Consider the following 12,609-nt stretch of genomic DNA (forward strand, 5'->3'; position numbering starts at 1 on the left):
CGAAGCCCAAAAAGCGCTGCAGGGCACGAAGACCACTGGGCTGGGGCCACTGTAAGACAGCCGAAACCTTCTCAGGATCCATGGAGAACCCCTCAGCGGAAATGATGTAACCTAAGAAGGTTACCTGGGATCGGTGAAATTCGCATTTCTCAAGCTTACCGAACAGCTTGTTCTCTCGTAACCGTTGCAACACTCGTCTGACATCCAGAATGTGGGCCTCCATGGATTCAGAATATACCAAGATGTCATCCAAATAGACCACCACACACTGCTGCAACAGGTCACGGAAAACATCGTTGATGAATTCCTGGAAGACTGCGGGCGCATTGCACAACCCAAAGGGCATAACCAAGGATTCATAATGACCGGTCCTGGTGTTAAACGCGGTCTTCCACTCATCGCCCGCCTTGATCCTTACCAGGTTATATGCCGCCCTCAGGTCGAGTTTGGTAAAGACCGTGGCCCCTTTGAGGCGATCGAACAGCTCGGAAATCAAGGGTATCGGGTAAGCGTTCTTGATCGTAATGCGATTGAGACCCCTGTAATCGATGCAAGGCCTCAACTTGCCGGGGACGAGGATTTGCGAATGTGTCCGCGTGAAAGCGCCTCCCTCACGTACTCCTCCATGGCCTCATTCTCCGCTACCGACAGTGGATAGACTTTGCCACGAGGAGGAACGGCACCAGATTGTAACTCTATGGCACAATCGTATGGGCGGTGCGGAGGTAGGGCAACCGCACGCACCTTATCGAATACATCCCGGTACTCCTCGTATTCAGGAGGCAACAGAGAGTCCGAGGAAGTACACAGCAACTTGACAGGCCCATGGATGCAACTAGCCCCACACTGCGGTGACCACGAGAGGATCTCGGCCGATTTCCAATCGAAAGTCGGATTATGCTTCTGGAGCCAGGGGTACCCCAAGACCACCGAGTAGTGTGGAGACGAAATAACCTGGAGACAGACCGACTCTCTGTGAACGGCACCAATGGCCATCCCCACTGGAAGGGTCTCATGAGTCACGTGTGGCGGCAGAAGGGGTCTGCCGTCTATCGCCTCAAGAGCCAGTGGGGAACCTCGAGGCTGCAGAGGAATGGAATTGGCGGCAGCGAACACACTATCAATGAACAAACCACCAGCACCAGAGTCCACCAACGCCTGGGTCGTCACCGAGCCCCCGACCCAGGAGAGGACAACAGTAATCAGTGGTTTGTCAACACGGGAAACCGGGGACGAGGAGACTCCACCCAAGATCTGCCCCCGACAGGATCTCAGGTGCGAGCGTTTCCCGGACGGTTCGGGCATGCCAACCGAAAATGCCCACCGAGACCACAGTACATGCATCGGCCCTCGCGTCTCCGGAGTACCCTCTCCCCCTCGGACAGGCGAGCAAACCCCAGCTGCATGGGTTCACCCCCAGACAAGTCATCCCCAGGAGGCGTGGGAGGAGAGGGAGGCACGGGTGGGACAGCAAACGTAGGCGCCAATCTGTTAGAAGGCCTCCGCAGGCTCTCCTGAAAGGAAGGTCTCTCCCTGAGTCTGGTGTCAATCAAAATCAGGAAAGAAATAAGAGACTCGAGCTCCACAGGTAGGTCCTTAGCTGCAACCTCATCCTTCAAGGCATCCGAGAGACCATGAGAGAAAGCAGCGACCAGAGCCTCATTATTCCAGCCCACCTCTGCTGCCAGGGTACGAAACTCAATGGCGTATTCAGCTACGGATCGTGAACCCTGTCTGATGGACATAAGGAGCTTCGCAGCAGAGGCAGCACGAGCCGGCACATCGAATACCTTCCGAAGAGAAGCAACAAAACCGGAAAACTCGGCAACCACTGGATTGTTGTTCTCCCATAAAGGGCTGGCCCAGGCCAAGGCCTTGTCCGAGAGCAGCGAGATCAAGAAGCCCACCTTTGATCTCTCAGTAGGAAAGGCATGTGGCAGCAACTCGAAGTAAATGCCCACCTGGTAAAGGAAACCTCGGCACTGAGTTGGCTCTCCCCCAAAGCGCTGTGGAAGGGGGGCAGAACCGGTCATACCCCGAAACACTGCAGGCGCAGCAACAGGTGTCGGGGTAGACTCTGGCGCAACAACCGGAGCGGCAGTAGGAGCGGGCCCAGGAGCGACAACCGACCCATCGGCAACGGAAGCTAAATGAGCCGTGCGTTCAAGCAGGGTTTGCAACGCCACAGCGAACCGACCCAACAGGTGATCCTGCTGATCAAGTCTGGCAACCAGCGTAGGTAGCGAGGATGGCCCTGTACCGTCAGAATTCATGGCTTGGTCCTAATGTCATGGAACCATGAACCAGACGTACAACAAGAGATGAGTGGAAATAAGAAGGCTTTATTGAAAATAAAGCTGTAAGGCAAAAGTCCAAACGGATGGCTAAACCGAAGCAGGGTCTTGCGAAACCAGAGATCAGGAACCAGAAGGGTAGTCAGATGAAGCCAGGATCAGGAACCAACAGGGTAGTCAGACGAAGCCAGGATCAGGAATCAGCAGGGTAGTCAGACGAAGCCAGGATCAGGAACCAGAAGCAGCAGCAGTCTTAGAAGCATGTGAGCACAGGAGGACCAAGCAGGGAACTGAAGCCACAGACCTCCTATATATATGAGCTAGGCATCCAGCTCCTCCCAGTGGGAAGGAGGAGCCGCAGGGTGGGAGGCTACAAGAAACCCAGAAACCAAGATGGCCGCCAGCACATGTCAAACGAAGGAGAACAGCAAGGAGGTAAGACCATGACATGGACTTGAGCTTCTCTCCTAGTTCCCTAAAATCATTTTTAAGGACCTTCCATCTCCCCCTGACTATGTTACTGGTGCCAATGTGTACCATGACCGCCGGGTCCTTCCCAGCCCCACCCAGCAATCTGTCAATTTGATTTGCAATATGCCGAGCCCGAGCATCCGGAAGACAATATACTGTTTGGCATTCACAGTCTCGGAGACAGATGACCCTGTCTGTCCTGCTAATTAATGAGCCACATACCACCAGCATATGTCTGACCTTTGCTGCACTCCTTTTCCCATCCTTCCTGCAGCGGTCATCCTCCTGGTTGCTAGGAAAAACGCCCTGCTGCAGTGTTGCTGACCCTGGGTTTTCATTTTTGCAATTCGGATGCGGGCCCATTCACTTCAATAGGGCCGCAAAAGATGCGGACAGCACACATGCTGTCTGCATCTGTACCTCGATTCCGTGGCCTCGTAAAAAAAATAGAACATGTCCGATTCTTGTCAGTATTACGGAAAAGGATAGGACTGGTCTAATGATGGCCAAACCTTCAGTTTGCAAAAAAGCGGGACGCACGCGGTCAGTATACGTGTTTTGCAGATCGGTAAAACATGTGTGCATGAGGTCTTATTCACAGACACAATATATGATTATAAAGATACCAGTAATATGTGTTAGAGATGTATTATTTTTCTACACATATAAGCTATGTTTTAATGCTATAGCTTATTATTAAGCACTTGGTTTTGCAGGTAAAGATCCCAGGTTTGAATCCTGGGAGAAACTTCAAGGTTTTTTTTCTACAGATATTTTTTCCCTTCCAAATTTCATATTCATATTGAGAATATTGTTTTAGGCTTAAAAAACTAGGATGTCACATACAGCTTGAGCCAAAGCCAGAAGTAGGTTGAAAATGAATGAAAAATGTAAAAGAAGGAGTTCTACTTCTTCTTACATGATCCACTTTTACTTTTGGCTCAAAAAAATTAAATAAAATAAAATAAATAACATGCTGTCACAAGAATTGTGGCTTTAAAAAAACTGTAAAACCAACTATAAATCCTATGGGGCGTTCAAGAGATTGCTTTTCCAGTGGAATTTTGGTAGGGACAGTTGCTAAAAAATTATTCTGAAAAGCCCCTGGCATTCGTGTTTTCTGCTTCTCATACATCCCAATGGGAGGCAGAGTTCAGGATTATGGAGCAGCAGCTTATAACTGTGGCCACACCAAGAAAAGTTTTGTCAGTTCTTGGTGTAGTTGCAGCTTTAAGCTTCCGCTCCGCGATCCTTAGCACTGCCTCCCATTGAAATGAATGGGAGGCAGAAATGATGCAACTGCCGGCAGGTTTTTGAAAAAATTTCGATCACCCGTGATGCTAGGGAGGCTCGTCCCCGTCCCCGCCTGCCATTGGCTGCCCCCCCCCCCCAACACTGGATGTTTTCATCTATGTGCAGGGAGAAGCAGCGGCGGTGCGGGAACCAGGAGTGGTACGGGGTAAGTATATTACCGGTGAGGGGCCCAGCACATGAGGAGGGTTTTCTTGAAATTGGATAACACCTTAATTTGGATTTAAATTAAATGAGAAATCTGAAGGAAATACTTATCCTTCCTGCTTGACCCACTTCTGATGAATTGGTTACATGATGTGTGTTGCTGTTATTTGCAGTTTAAGCGACCGTGTTGTTCTTGGAGAACATGACAGAAGTTCCTCTGCTGAACCAATCCAGTCCCTGGCCGTATCACAAGTGAGTCTACATTTTGTTTTATTTTTGTTACAGTATGTAACTTACAGTTTTCAGACCTGACAACTAAAATCATTATCTATAGTTTAGTGAATATTTAGGATATATGAATTAGGCTATGTTCCCATTTCCATCATGATTTGCGTTTATAGTGGATACTCCAAATACCACTGGCATCAAATTGACTCCATTGACTTATAATAGGGCCCATCCAGTTCTGCTTTAATGAGAAAAAAATATAGTGCATGCATTGCTGTTAGGGCTCATGCACACGACTGCGTGCCGGCCGGGCCCGTGCTGCTGACCGCAAATTGCGGTCCGCAATGTACGGGCACTGACCGTGGGGCCACCACATGAGGATCGTGGACCCATTCATTTGCATGCACTACTTTGTTGCCGTTCGGAGGCATGGACAGAAACCCACGGAAGCACTCGTGCCTCCGTTCCACACCGACCTTCTGGATTGCAGACCCATTCAAGTGAATGGGTCAGCATCCGCGATATGGTGCTAGAATGGCTGACCATATGACCAACGGCCCACCAACAGCGGACCATATTTTGCGGATCCGCTGTTGGTGGGCCGCAATATGGGCCTGGCTGGCATACATTTGACAGAATTTGAGATGGAGGCTCTACCACATTAAAGGGTTTATCCCATTGTAAAAAATAAAAAAAACTGAAAACCCCTTTAAGTGTGAACAGAGGCTTACCTGTGGTCCACATTTTTTAATTCACAGTGAAATTTAACAAATTGTCACAAAAAATAGCACACAAAGGAAGCCGTGTGATGGTTTTACTAATGACAAAACATGATTTCTAAATAGATGTTCTCCTTTTAAGGTTTTTACTCACCCAGATTGGGATTCCAATGCCATCACTAATGACATTTCCTTGATAAAACTAGCCACTCCAGCTGTTATTGGCTCAACTGTATCCCCAGTGTGCTTAGCTAATCCCGGTGACGTGTATGATGGCCGCATCTGTGTTACAAGTGGATGGGGAAAGACAAGATGGTTTGGTGAGCAAAGGATTTTGAATGTTTGCCATTTGTTAGGATTGTTAAACCTAACTAAACCTATGTGTAAATTTTTTATACAATGTCCCTAATGCCCTAGTAAAACTTTTTCTAATATACTTTAATAATTAATTTTGTATTGTACGGACTGTGAAATTTATGAATGGGGCTGCATAAGCAGGGAGTACGGGCAGGAGCGCATATTTTATTCCGTAGAATTTAAAAAAAGCAAACAAATAAAAATAAATCAAAAAATACCTGTAATATTCCCATAGGGCAAATGATGTAAAAAATCTATCTGGCCAATTAGCCTTTTTTTTTACTCTTCACCTAACAAAAGAATTGAATAAAAAGTGATGTCATTTCAAAATCGTATAAATAAAAACTGCATATTGTCCCACAAAAAATCCTTCATACAGGTCTATAAAAAGTTTATGGGAGTTAGAATATGGCAATGAAAATAAAAGATAAAATTTTCAGTATTAAAACTAGAGTTGAGCGGACACCTGGATTTTCAGGTTCGATGGATTTGGCCGACCTTCACAAAAAAGTTTGAGTTCGGGACCCGAACTTGACCCCGAACCCCATTGAAGTCAATGGGGACCTGAACTTTTGAGCACTAAAATGGCTGTAAAAATGTCATAAAGGGCTAGAGGGCTGCAAATGCCAGCAAAATATGGTTAAGAGCATGGTAAGTGCTCTGCAAACAAATGTGGATAGGGAAATGACTTAAAATAACATAAAATACGTAAAAATAAAAAATAATAATCTTTATCTAGGAGGACGAGGTCCATATGGAGTAGGAGGTTGAGGAGGCGGTGTAGGTGAAAGTGGCTGTGGAGAAGGTAGCCTACACTGCTTTTTGGTTTTATTTTTATTTTTTTAAATTAGGGTGCACCTCAAAACATTAGGAAATATAACCTGTGATAACCCCCTCCAGCCGTGCTAAACAAACGTTCAGACAATTCACTGGCTGCAGGGCAGGCCAGCACCTTCAAGGCATAAAGGGAAAGCTCAGGCTATGTGCCCAATTTGGAGACCCAGAAGTTGCAGAGGGTAGAACCAGTTCGTGTAGGCATGTGCAAACATATTGCCCCACCATGTCGCACGTCCCCATGATGTTCAGGATTGGATATCTGCTCTATCGACTTTCGATGTTCTTTTCTGCTCCTACCGTGTTGATCACGGTTAGCGGCGAATCAGGGTTCCACGACAAAGAGGGAGCATGAGAAAGAGAGACCACATCCAAGGAAGATCAATGGATGAAATGTAATTGTGATCGAGCAGAAATGTGGGAGAAGCTATTAAAATGGAAGTATTGAAGGAAAGGAGAGAGCGTGAGGCAATTACCCACTCCCGACTACAATTACCCACTCCCGACTAGGGGAGGTAGTGACAATAAATAACAATACAGGACTCTTAAGATGCCCTGTTTTTGGAATGATTAATAAAAAGTTATAGGGAAGGTCACTGGGGTATTTTGGATTTGGAAACGTTAGCCAGGAGAGGCCCTGCTGCCGCTTTGTTGACTCTAGATAACTTCTGTCTGATCGCACGTCCCTGTGACGTCCACGATCCATTTGGATATCTTCTCTATCAACTTTCGATGATCTTTTCTGAGCCTACCATGTTGATCACGGTTAACGGTGAATCAGGGTTCCACACCAGAGAGGGAGCGTGAGAAAAGGAGACCTCATCCAATGGAGGTCAATGCCTGCAATGGGACAAAGCAGAAATGTGGGAAAAGTTATTAAACCAGAAGGATCGAATGAAAGGGCCAATTAAAGACGAACTTTAGAAATATAAGTCCCTGTCACCTATGCAGAGCAGGGGTTTATTTGTGGCAAAAATTGTAAAATGTCAACCCAAGAATGTAACAGAAAAATTTGTGACATTTATTAACCTGTCTACTAGGTTGAGCAGGGGTCTATCACAGGCAAAAATTGTTGAATGTCACCCAAAAATGTAACAGAAAAATGAGTGATTTTTTTTACCTATCTACTAGGTATAGCAGTGGTACATCACCTCCATAAATTAGTGAATTTCCCCCAAAAATGTAACAGACGAATTTGTGAATTTTTATAACCTGTCTACTAGGTAGAGCAGTGGTATATCACACCCAAAAATTGCTAAATTTCACCTTAAAATGTAACAGACAAATAAGTGATTTTTTTTTACCTGTCTACTAGGTATAGCAGTGGTATATTACACCCAAAAATGTAACAGCCAAATTAGTAAAATTACATAAAATATGTACAAAAAAACAACTTGATTTATGAGGTAGAGGTCCATATGGAGTAGGAGTTTGAGGAGGTGGTGAACGTAGCGGTGTAGGTGGAAGCCGTGGTGGAGGAGGACGAGGTAGCCAACACTGGTTTTTTGTTTTATTTATTATAATTTTTTTATTAGTGTGAAATATCCAAAATAAAAGAATGAGCAATTGCGCTGGTGTATAACAATGGCTGATTAAGGCCGGTATACATGTCCGTACCTTGTGCACAATAGAGAAGTCCTGTGGCATCCATGCCTGATTCATTTTAATGAACGTGAGCTTGTCCTGAAAGGGTTAAATTATAAAATAAAAATATCCCAATATTAAGATTTAAAAGTTAAATCAATGTCTAAAATAAATTATAGCATGTTCTATAAATACTACATAATACTCACATTTAAGTGAATGATCAAACAAAACAAATTGTTTACATACTGAATTCTTTATTTTTGAACAGCCCTTTCCACTCCTAGCAAATTGCAGCAGACAGCCTTGCCTGTGTTGTCTAATGAACAATGTAAGACCCACTGGGGTACTAACATCAGTGATGTCATGGTCTGCGCTGGAGCTGCTGGGTCATCTTCCTGCATGGTTTGTATTATCAGATGGACTTATCCTTTTCAAACTATAAGCTAAAGATGGGAAAAGTGCATGAATGTACAACACACATTATATATATATATATATATATATATATATACACACACACAACCGCACAGTTAATACAGTACTGGGATCAAAGTGTCTGGGATTTTGCCTGAGTTGCAAATATTGTTAAATGTCAAAGTAGCCTATTAATTCAACAGTTGTATGAAGAAGGTGATTAGAGATGAGTGAAGTTTAGAAAAATTCAATTTGGCTACTTGCCCGAATTTCAGAAAGAAATTCGCTTTGTGGCAAATTACTTTGTCACAGAGTATATTTCTTTGTATGAAGCGACCGCAATGATGGAAGCCCCCGTTATTGAACCCCTCCGATGCCGCGTTCATCGCTAAGGCTACTTTCACACTAGCGTTGTTTAAATCCGGCGTTCAATTCTGACACCGGAACTGCCCGCCGGATCCGGAAAAACGTGTGAAAACGGATTACATTTGAATCCTGATCAGGATTTTGATCACAATGTAAAAATGCATTGGAAAAAACGGATCCGCCATTTATGGACTAACTTTTTTTTCACATTTTTTGGGTTTAACATGCAAAAGCCGGATCCGGTTTGACTGAACACACGGCGCCGAATCTGGCGTTAATGCAAGTCAATGGGAAAAAGGCCTGATCCAGTGTTCAGTCAAAGTATTCAGGATTTTTGGCCGGAGGTAAAAATACTGCATGCTACGGTTTTCTGAAAAGCCTGATCAGTCAAAAAGACTGAAATGAAGACATCCTGATGCATCCTGAACGGATTACTCTCCATTCAGAATGCATTAGGATTAAACTGATCAGTTCTTTTCTGGATTTGAGCCCCTAGGACGGAACTCAGCGCCGGAAAAGAAAAACGCTAGTGTGAAAGTACCCTAATCTTGGCATCTGTGATTAACATTGAGGGCTTTCAGGGGTTAATCCAGTAAAAAAAAATATATACTCACCTTATCCATTTGATCGCGTAGAGGCCACCACGAAAGCCTGCGAGGCATCGTCAATCAAGATGGCTGCGGCAGCCTCTTCACGTGTAAATGGATGCGGGGAATATGTATTTTTTGCCCGCCATTTCAGATTGGGATCTAATTCCGATACTAGTGTTGATCGCGAATATTTTAATAGCTAATTTTTATCGCTAATATTGTTACTTCGAGAATTCGCGAATATCTAGAATATAGTGCTACATCTTCGTAATCGCGAATATTCTAGATTTTTTTTCATTAGTACAAATTATCCCTCACTGCTTCTTGCTTGTGGGCCAATGAGAAGGTTGCAATAGCTTTGACTTTAGGAGTAGTGTTGATCGCAAATTTTCGTATCACAAATATTTATCGCAAGTTTTTTTTCCAAGAAAATAATGACGAGTTCATGAATTCGCGAATATATGATGAATATTTGCCAAAATATTCACAAAATAGTGCAAATTCGAATTTTGCCCCTGCCGCTCATCACTGTCGGATACTGTGATTCGCTCAATGCTAAATGTGATAATATGTTTATTACAGACTATAGACAACTTAAACATAGAAAAAAGTACAGTATTTTACCTACAGGTATATTTGTGTTTATTAAGTTAAAAAAGCTTGAGGTATAAGAGATATGCAGTTTGTAATCTGCTGTTTCAGAGGTTTTTTATATTTTGTGTTTATTTATTTCATTTATTTTGCATATTGTGAAACTAAAAGATCATACAGGACATTTGGCGGCATTTTAACCCCTTAGTGACCACCCATACGTGTTTTTACGGCGGTCAAAAAGGGGCCTTAGGCTGGGCCGCCGCGTTTTTACGGCGTCCCAGTCTAAGCGCTGCACGGCTCCCCCGTGCAGCGGGGAGCGCGGACCCGGCTCTCACATGAGAGCCGGGGCCCTGCACTAACAGCCCTGACTGGCAGAAGTGCCGATCCGGGCTGTTTAACCCTTTACATGCCGGGCGCAATGGCGCCCGCTGCATGTAAAGTGGTGACAGAGGGAGCGGACTCCCTCTGTCTCTCATCAGCACCCTGAAAATGCGATCGCGGGGTGCTGATGTGTTAGGAAGCTTACATTGCTTCCGATCAGGGCCCCAAGCCTGTCTTCAGTTCTCTCCAGCAGGCTGTGCCTCTCTGGCGCAGCCTGCTGGTCAATCTTTGAATAGCATTGCTATTGAAATGTAATGCCTTATAGAGATAATGCATTACATTTTAAAAGCAATCAAAATACTGTATATTATAGTCCCCTTGTGGGACTTTTAAGTAGTAAAAAAAAAAGATAAAAAATACACATTTATGAAATAAATAAAAAATCCACAAAATAAAAAAATATGCTTTTTTTTCCTCCATTGAAAATACGCTTTTCAATGAAAAAAATTGCAAAAAGAAAATATCCCCCATATGTTTGGTATTGCTGCGTCCGTGACGACCCGGACTACATAAATATTACATAAATTATCCCCTATGGTGAACGCCGTAAAAAAACTTAACAACAAGCGATCAAAAAGCGCCATTTACTCCAAAATGATACCAATGAAAAATACAAGTTGTCCCTCAAAAATCAAGCCCTCACACAACTCCATAGAAAAAGAAAAAAAAAGTTATGGGTCTTGTGAAGTGGCAATGCAAAATCATTTTTTGGGTTAATAAAAGGGGTTTTATTAGAAAAAAAAGTTGTAAAACGCAAAAAAAATTATTTAGTATCACTGTAATCGTACTGACCCAGAGAATAAAGATATTATGTTATTTGTACCGAAAAATGAACGCCGTAAAATTTATGTAAAAATGCAGCGGCAGTATTGCTATTTTTCCCCATCTCCCTCCCAGAGTTAATAGAAGTTAATCAGAAAGTTATGTGTACCCCAAAATGGTGCCATTAAAAACTAGTCCTGTAAAAAACAAGCCCTCATAAAGCTAAATAGACGAAAAAATAAAAAAGTTATAGCTCTTGGAACGAGACCATGAAAAAAGGAAGAGAAAAACGCTTGGTCATAAAGGCCCAAACAGGCTTGGTCACTAAGCGTATAACATGACATTCGCTTATTGTTGCTAGCATACTATCCCATTTACAGGGGTAATAAAGTGTCTCACTGCAGAGCTGATCTGGGTCTGCTAAGACAGAGCAAATCCTGCAGTTATAAAGCACCACACCCCAATCACATGGTCACTGAAGAGGCGAGGAAACATCATGGTGGTGTCCTGATACATGGTCCTCATAGATCACCATGTATAACATTTTGGGGAAGGCAGTCTTTGCCTTCTTTAGAATAACTAGTTGTCAGTGACAATTGATCCTGCAGCTGTACAATCTTCATTTAGAAACGTCCATGCGGAGTTACGTGTGGACTTGTGGTCTGGAAGTGGTTAATTTAGCATTTTGGAAATAAACAAAACAATAAAGGGATGATTATATTTTCTACATAATTATTCCTCATAAGGCTGGGTTCACATCATATTTTTCCCCATCTGTTTAACATATACAAAAATGTATTCTATAAACTCTGCAGTAAAAAATACAAGAAAGTGGTGTACTACATTTTTGGATCCTTTTACGTCAAAAGGAGGCATAAAACATGTGAACCTACCCTATTACAAATTGATTTCTATATTTAAAAAAAGTAACAAATATAATTGAGCAATAAATAAAATAGAGCTAAAGCAATAAATCTATGTTATTATATTTTTTTTAATATAGGGTGATTCTGGCGGACCTCTTGTGTGTCAAAGAAATGGTGCTTGGACACTGGTTGGTATTGTGTCATGGGGAAGCAGCACATGCTCAACATCTACTCCAGCTGTCTATGCACGTGTCACTGAGCTCCGTAGCTGGGTGGACCAGATTATTGCTTCCAACTAATGGAAAAAAATAAACATTTTTGTTTCTATTTTTATGATTGTCTTTCTTATGCTATTCTAAACATGTTACTCTGAACATATTTCTATAGACATGAAATTGATAAATCACAATATGCATATATGTAAAAATGATAAAAAATGGGTAATTTTCAGCACATTAGGAATCATACAGTAAGTGACTCGGGTAGACATGATCAAATCAATTCTAAACTAATGCATTTGTCATGGATTTCACAAAACATCTTTTAAACAAATTAGAAGTTTTGACGATTCAAATCAGACCAATTGTGCAAAAAACAGTGCCTACCATTTTACATTTCAAATTCAATGCATTGAGGGAAACAGGTCAGGGAAGATTCAGACAGGGGATCACATGACCCCAGGTGGGGC

The 12,609-nt window shown here is 43.1% G+C and overlaps 1 protein-coding gene across 1 annotated transcript; it reads left to right on the top strand.

Moving 5' to 3' along the window:
• Positions 1-3,151: 3,151 nt before the first annotated feature.
• On the top strand, positions 3,152-12,220 carry LOC122920986 (chymotrypsin B-like). The gene is made up of 5 exons (XM_044270850.1): positions 3,152-3,166; positions 4,407-4,475; positions 5,313-5,490; positions 8,217-8,350; positions 12,059-12,220. The coding sequence occupies exons 1-5, from the start codon at positions 3,152-3,154 to the stop codon at positions 12,218-12,220; spliced, it is 558 nt and encodes a 185-aa protein (XP_044126785.1).
• Positions 12,221-12,609: the final 389 nt, after the last annotated feature.

This window comes from Bufo gargarizans, chromosome 10, assembly GCF_014858855.1.
Source record: "Bufo gargarizans isolate SCDJY-AF-19 chromosome 10, ASM1485885v1, whole genome shotgun sequence".
Lineage (NCBI taxonomy): Eukaryota > Metazoa > Chordata > Amphibia > Anura > Bufonidae > Bufo > Bufo gargarizans.